The 8,528-nt window shown below is 35.7% G+C and overlaps 1 protein-coding gene across 1 annotated transcript; it reads left to right on the plus strand.

The window, feature by feature from the left end:
• Positions 1 to 1,668: 1,668 nt before the first annotated feature.
• LOC100030458 (olfactory receptor 10R2-like) lies at positions 1,669 to 6,924 on the plus strand. The gene is made up of 2 exons (XM_007481735.2): positions 1,669 to 1,707; positions 5,959 to 6,924. Exons 1-2 carry the CDS (start codon positions 1,669 to 1,671, stop codon positions 6,922 to 6,924), a joined length of 1,005 nt encoding a protein of 334 aa, XP_007481797.1.
• Positions 6,925 to 8,528: the final 1,604 nt, after the last annotated feature.

The following is an 8,528-nucleotide window of genomic DNA, read 5'->3' on the forward strand; positions in this document are numbered from 1 at the left end:
GTTCTAAATTCTCTTTATCTTGGTAGCTTTTCCCCTATCCATTGAGAAATTGAAAAATATGATACCTATTATACATATAGTCATGTAAAATACATGCTTGTCATGTTCTGAAAGATAGAAAGGAAAATAAAGAAAAGAAAAGGTACATTAATTTGCAATCTGAATCTTATCAGTTCTTTATCTGGAGGTAGATAGAATTTCATGTCATGAGTCCTTGGAGTTGCAGTGGATCATTGTATTGATCAGGATTACTAAGTCTTTCACAATTGATTATTTTAATAATATTTCTGTCACTGTATTTATGCTTGCTTCCTGTTGCATCCATTCATGTCTCCTCCCAATCCCTCCCTTGTTTCTATAGTATAATAGTATTCTATCACAATCATATACTATTACTTAATCAATCATTCACAAATTGATGGATATCTTCTCAGTTTCCATTTCTTTGCCAACACAAAAAGAGCTTTTATAAATATATTTGTACATATATGAATGCTTTTCCTTTTTATCTCCTTGGTGTTCAAACCTAGAAGTGTTGGGTCAAGGAGTGTGAACAGTTTTATAGCCCTTTGGGCATAGTCTCAAAGTATTGTTCAGAATACCAATTTGACTTGTCAATCAAGTTATTGTTTATGACAATGGTGATATAGATATAGAAAAGGAAAACAAATTCACCAAAATAACTTCATACTGAAGTTAAATCAAAGTACCAAAACTGCTACACATAGATTAAAAAAAAAAAACCAGCAAACCACATTAGGGGACAAGCACTTACCTTCTTTGCCAAGATATGGCAGCCAAGGACATCACTGGTTTAGAATATCAAGTGGTATAGTACAAAAGGATAATGGAAAACTATGAACAGCATTATCATATAAAATAGAAACAATGGATAGTAAAAGCTTATATCAAGAAAACTTGGCAAGAGACACAGAAAAGCAAAATAATCATGAACACATTTAAGCCTGAGATTGGAATAAGAAAGATAACAGATGACATCCACAAATACATACATACACATAGACACCTATGTATACATACACACATATATTAACACATAGGTAAGGATATAGATATATAAAACACAACTGAATTTATTATCAAGTATGGAGAAACTACTGTACTTGGACTATAACACTATAATATAAAATGTGATTATGGAGGAAGTATAAATATCACTGAAGAGAAGAAAGACATGAAAACCAGAAAACCTAGACTAGTTTAATTGTACAAAGAGATGACACAATTTTGAAAGAATTTTAAATTCTTAAAATGTCTTAGTCAAAGAAAGACAACCAAGAACTGAGGAGAGGGAAAGGAATCTTATACTTTATTATTATTGTTACATAGGTAAATTGGCCCCACTGTCTGATTACCTGGCCTATTATATTTCTGGCTTTCAGAAACAGGTTCTCCAGCATCTTTCATTTGGATGTTGCCATCTTATATACCACCCTTCATTGTTTTAGCCCCTGTTCCTTAATAAGACTGGTGGAATCTCTTCTTCCATAGCTTAATTTTTCATCTCTTAGTCTTATCCCTCAAATTTATAGGCTGAGATAAAAAGGACTGTTAATAGTCATCTAATTTATTATATGTAATAATAATTATGGAATTTAACAGTAACAAATAATTAAGATGCAATCAAATAAGATATGGAAGACCATGATGGAATCTCAAAGCCAGTCACCATTGGGCTTTGAGAAAGTAGGGAAAGAAGCATTGTTACTGACTGGATTTCAATTTCCATCTCTGTGACCAGTCGTCATATCTGCTTGTCTAGTCAGCATGGTCTTAGCATTCAGTCTACTCCTTTGCTACTCACGTAGCTTCTCTCCTTTCAATCAATAGTTCACCTCCTTGTCTGTTTGTATCTCAATCTAGCCTCTAAATATCAGTGAGTAATATCTCCATAATTGGTAGAAAGTCAATTCCTCAAGACTATGGTAATTCCCAAACTATGTTCTTCTGAATGTCCTTGAAAAATTTAAGCCCCAATATTCTTTATTCTCTTGGAAGAGTCCTCCAAATGCCCTGTAAATCCCAAATATAACATATTAATTTTGGTATAGGTCAAATCTTGTCAGTGGGACTAGTCAAAATGCATACTGTTTAGCAGCCTTAAACTTCACATTTCAAGATATGTAAATCCCCATAACTCATTGGGCTTGGGCTCCCCACTCTGATGATTGGGCATCACCACATAATTAAATTCACCCTTCAGAGGTCCCAGAGGTAGACTCAATTGAGGGTGAATATATTTCCCTTATCTATTCACTCTGAATTTTGAACCTCTATGCAATGAGTTTTCTCTCTACATAAGTAGCTACTCATGATAATACTTTGAATATTAAACACAATCACTTTTTAATAAAAAAGAAATAAAACATTATAGATATAAAACATTAGGGATGTAAATACAAAATGCCCCAAAATACATATGTAAACCTGGACCAAACTCTCCCACAAGTGTATTAGCTCTGGTAAAGAATAGAGACACTCATCTGGTGGGGAAGCACATAAAATAGGTACACTCATATATTTAGGATAACTCAAATTTGATACCACTTAGAAACATCTGTACTACCTGAAATTGCTTCTCTGCTCATTACTTAACTTGGTACTTGCCACTTTTAAGCTAGGGAAAGTCCTTTCTCTACTTTTAGAAATTGTATTTACAAACTCTTTCATTAACCTTCATGCTGAAAAGGTTGTTTAGAAAGTATTTTCTACATATTCTTGACTCTGCTTACTTCATTCTACATTAACATAGACTTTAGTTCATATATAAAGTTCATAGAAATCTTTCCTTACTTCTTTGTATTCCTCTCATTCTTTATTTCCTACAGCATAGTAACCTTCCATTACATCTCCTTGTTTATCAATTTCCCAGTTGATAGGCATCTATTTTGTTTCCAATTCTTTGCTATTGTGAAAAAAATGTTTCTATAAATATTTTGGTTTATTTGAAAACTTTCTACTTAACAAGGGCCTCCTTAGGGATATAAGCCTAGTAGTAGAATATAATAGTGAAAAAAATATTATTTGTGATATGGCATGGTTTTGTGGAAGGGGCAGCATAATAAATAGTGACACATTGAGATGATATAAAAAGCAAAATATATCAAACAATATATGTATATCATGGATACCTATAAGTTTATGTATATATATACATGCTCATAAATATCCAGATATACATTTTACTTGTCATTCTTTATACCATATACCCTACCCTTATCTAAGAAATTTGATACTATTTTTTTCCTATTTGATCACTTTCTTTCTTGGACTAGACATATTAATTTTGCTTGTGCAGAAGTTATTCGGTTCCATATAATTAAAGTAACATATTTTATTTTTATAATTCCCTCTAACTTTTTAACACTTGTTTAGGTAAGAATGCATCTTTTACCCATAGCTGTGAAAGGTATATGATATACTTCCTTCACCTTTTTATAGTATGACTTTTCATAGGTAATATATTCATTTTGAATTCATTGCAGAATATAGTGTAAGATGTTGATCTAAGTCTAAGCCTAACTTCTGCTATACTTATTTCCAGTTTTCTCAGCAATTAAAAAAAATTGATAGTTCCCTCTTATTGCACTTTGCCTTCAAATATTTATATGATCTATGTGATGCATATTATTTCTCAGTTATTTTTCAGTTTTACTTATTATTAGTCTTTATATATGTATGTGTGCATTTATGTGTGTATGAGGTATCTGTATGTGATATAAATGTATATATATATATACACATATGTGTGTGTATTTATATATAGATCAAGGTGTTACCCATAGTAATGAGCCACCTTTCTATACACACACACACACAGAGGGTAAAGAACAATGATGCTTTGGAGCTCTGAAAGTTTTCATCCTAGTATTATCTCTTTAGTATTTCTGAAGTTTTCTTTCCACTCACATTTCTCTAGTTTTTAATAAATACAATATATTTCTTTACCTCTTCAAAATACTAAACTGTTCCCATACAAGTGAGGCATCACTCCACATTTTTGACAAAGAGATCTGAGTCCTAACATCTATACCATAAATCATTTCCCCTCTAAAATGGTCCAAATCCTATATGAAAGCTGCTTATTCATGCATAAATATTTCTAGTAAATATTTTTAAAAGTTCATTTTCAACTTTTATTAAATATCAAAATATTCATCTGTAACAGGGGCACTCTCTTCTACCATTAGACAATATGGAGTTGTTCCTTAATGTAAAAAAGCATTTTCTTTCATTTTCCCCACTTATCTGCTTTATTTTTCTAAAAAGGAAGGAGTACCTAATATGCAGTCTATAAAAGAGTTTAGGCCTAAGCATAGACTATAATTAGAGGAAAGCCTTCCAAAGTTTCTGCCATCTCAAACATAGTACACCACCAATATGTAAAGTTTCTTTAGCCTTGGTTCTTAAGATAGAGGTACTTTGAAGTTTTGCTGGGAATTTTTCTCTAATAATAAGCTAAAATCTCCCTCTGCAGCCTCTATTGCTCGTAATTCTGCCCTTTGGGTTGAAAGAATTTAAATCTAACTGTTCTATATCACTTCAGCCTTTCATGTACTTGAAAGTAGCTATCATGTTCTCATTCAGTATTCTCTTCTCTGGGTTACCCACTCCATGTCCTTCAAATGATCATCATAAGTATAAGAGAGGGAAATCAGATTCAGCATGCAAAAGAACAACCCAAGCTGGGGAGCAGCAAGGAAGACAGAGAATTCTAGGAAGAAACACAAGAACTGAGACCATTCGAAGCAATTACTTCACTTCTCTTTGGGAGCTCCTCAAGAGTGGGTGGTCCAAGAGAAATCTCTGAGACAGAAGATCTCCAGAGCATTAATCACTTCTCATTGAACCTAAACCCCTTGGATCCAGCTGGGGAAAAAAGGAGTGGATGGGATTTTACTATAAAGCCATCCACCCAAAGAAGATTTTCTTCTCTCTATTCCCTGAAGTTGTCCTGTGAATTTCATGCTACAACTTGGGTAGATAGAAGTCAGGACAGAGATTACAACTGTTCAAGGAGGAGGGTCAGGCAAACAACCTGAACCTCAAGATTTGGGGAGAAGGGTCAGTTGTCAGTTCTTAAGGATCTCCTTTTTCCCACTTCCCATTTCCCTTACTCAACAACCCTATTCTCCCTCTCTTTGTGTGTCCCCTTTAGAATAAAAGAATTATTCTTTATTGATCAAGTTGCCTGCCTCATAATACCTAGAAGGAGATCTGAAGCTTGGGGAGGAAAGCTACACTTTCTTCTCAAGGAGGGAGAGTCAGCTTCAGTCCTTGACTCTACACTCAACTCAGGCATTGAAGGGACATATTCTGTCCCTCTAAAAGACAACTTATGCTATCTTCACTGGGGGTAGAGAGGTGAGGACCAGTCTATCTCCCCTCTCCATCTTCTGACTCCATCCCACCTCTCTCACTCCTGAGTCTCAAAGTAAACATAATGGGTGACTCCATTTTCCCATCCATTACATAAGGTTGTTAGCAGTCCCATCATCATCCTGAATACTCTCTTATTTATCATTATTTCTTTTAATGATGGCCTGGGTAATTTCTACTATGGCTTTAGTTCCTTTTCCTCTTAATTCTTGTTTTCTTCCTTTTTCTCTTTAAAAAAATAAACCCTTCCCTTCTGTCTTAGAGTTGATACTAAGTATTTATTCCAAGGCAGAAAAATTGTAAGGTCTGGCATTTGGAGTTGTGTTTCTATACAGCTAAAAAGTGTCTGAGGCCAGATTTGAAACTAAGACTTCCCATTTTCAGTTCTGGCTCTCTATCCACTGAATAACCTAAATGCCCCCTTACTATTTCTACTTCCATTTCTTACTTTTTTTTTTTACTTTCCCAGAGTAGTAGCAATTTCCTAGATTTGTCCGAGTAAATATTCCTAGCTCCCCAAGTCCTTAGAACCTCTTACTCCTTCATTCCTCTCTACAGGTCATTCCTTGGGGACAGCTTACTCCTGAGAACATAACCATGGTCACAGAATTTTTCTTGCTTGGCTTTTCCAACCTCCAAGAAATGCAGTTTTTGCTCTTTGTTATCTTCCTCTGCCTCTACCTTGCCATCCTGAGTGGGAATGTCACCATTGTCTCGGTCATCATCCTGGAACATAGCCTGCATACCCCCATGTACTTCTTCCTAGGAGTCCTCTCTGTGTCTGAGACCTGCTATACCTTTGTTATCCTGCCCAAGATGCTCACCAACCTTCTCTCTGTGCTCAGGACCATCTCCTTTACTGGCTGTGCTGTTCAGATGTTCTTCTTCCTTGGCTTTGCAGCCAACAACTGTCTACTGTTGGTTGTAATGGGTTATGACCGCTATGCTGCCATCTGCCGCCCTTTGCGCTACCCCATCCTTATGAACTGGCGGACATGCAGAATACTTGTAGCCACTTGTGGGGTGAGTGGCTTCCTGATCTCAATGGTAATCACAGATTTGGTGTTCAGCCTGCCCTTCTGCAAATCTAATAAGATCAACCACTACTTCTGCGACATTTCCCCTGTTATGAACCTTGCCTGTGGCGTGACGTATGTCAATGAGCTCTTCATATTTATCAGTAGTGCTTTTGTGCTCATGGTCCCATTTGTTTTCATCTGTATTTCCTATGGCTTCATTGTCAGCACCATCGTGAAGATTCCATCAGCTGAGGGGAAACTAAAGGCCTTTTCTACCTGCATCTCCCACCTAACAGTGGTTGTAGTCCACTATGGTTGTGCATCTTTTGTCTATCTGAGACCCTCATCCAGGGTGACATCAGTTAAAGATCAGTTGTTAACAGTGACTTATACCATTATCACCCCCTTGCTGAATCCCATGGTTTACAGCCTCAGGAATAGAGCTGTTCAGGTAGCCATTCAGAAAATGTTCAATTGGGGAGAATTTTCTCACAAAGCTATATAATTTTAACATTTCCAAACTATGGACAGATAATCATGTGATGAAGAGATGTGACCACATCCTTTGGTGAAGTGCTATTCCTTTGACTGGATGTTTTTCATTCTTATGTAGGGATTTTCTATGTTGTATATACATAGAAAGCATTTTAAGATGCCATCCCAGAGGATTTCATGACAGGCAAAGGGGTACCAAGTATTATCAGGCATGGTGGGGTAGCAGAAAATGAATTGGCTTTGAAGTTAGGAAGATCTGTATTGCAATCTCATCTCACACATGAACTAGGTTACACACAATCAAGTCATGAGCTTCAATTTTTCCATCTGTAAAATAGGAATAATACATATAGCACCTAATTTTCATGACATGGTTGTAGGTCTCAACTGAGAAAATATATTGAAAGCACTTTGGAAACTTTAAAGTTTGTAAATACCAGTTATGAGGAGATAGTTTAAGTGGTGTTAACATTAAAGTTATCTCAAGAGATTGATTTTGGGGTAAGAATATCAGTCTACTGATTATATCAGTTTATTGGTTAGACAAACATCATAGTTGTAAAAGTGACATAGGTCTATGGTTCTCTTGAATGACCAGAGACCCTGAATCTTGGTCAGGTAACTAAAAATAGTTTTAGGAGGTCCTTATTCAGCCTTTCTTTTGAACTTCCCAAGACTTTTCTAATTGGTACACAGTTAATTCAGAGGACGTCCATCAAACTATCCACCTCTCCCTATCCCCATAGATGGACAGGTGATATTTGTCCTGTATGCAAGGAAAGAATAATTGTAAAGCTTTTCTGTTAGCCAGAATCTGTGAGAAGAAAATTCCTAGGGACAAATAAAGTGCAAAATAAGCAAACAAACAAAAATTCCCAGTAGATTGGATAACATCTGGGACCTAGACCTCAGACACAGAAATATACAAAAATTCTCACTGACCCTTATATAGAAGTTTATATATAGTATATAAAAAAAACTCACAGTGGGGAAGTAGAGGATGTTCACCCAGTTAGTTTTCCCTGATGCTTAGGAAAAGCTCAGCCTGATATTTCACAAACAGATTATGTACCCTTATGGGTGATTCTTAATAACCTTTCCATAAAGGTTATTTTATTATTGGAAAACTCACTCTGTCATGTGAGTTGGTGCCAAATGTTGCTGGAGGACACTGCATACACTGGGAAAGGGCATTCACATACATACACTACCATCTAGGTCTTACTTTAGCATATTGGGTTCTAGCATGCAGAGAGCATATGTGTAAAGAGATGATGGGAAGCCAGTCTTGATACTAAGAGAAGTAGAAAGTAGATAGTGGTCTTCCCCCCCCTTATATTTTATTTTTTAAGTTTTGGAAAATTTTATTTAATTAATTAATTTAGAATATTTTTCCTGGTTACAGGATTCATATTCTTTCCCTTCCTTACCTCCACCTTCCCTCCACCCCCACCTGTAGCCCATACTCAGTTCCACTGAGTTTTACACATGTCCTTGATCAAAACCTATTTTCATATTATTGATGTTTGCACTAGGGTGATCATTTAGAGTCTACATCCCCAAACATATCCTCTTCGACCCATGTGATCAAGCAGTTGTTTTTCTTCTGTGTTT

Source organism: Monodelphis domestica, chromosome 2 (assembly GCF_027887165.1).
Source record: "Monodelphis domestica isolate mMonDom1 chromosome 2, mMonDom1.pri, whole genome shotgun sequence".
In the NCBI taxonomy this organism is placed as follows: domain Eukaryota; kingdom Metazoa; phylum Chordata; class Mammalia; order Didelphimorphia; family Didelphidae; genus Monodelphis; species Monodelphis domestica.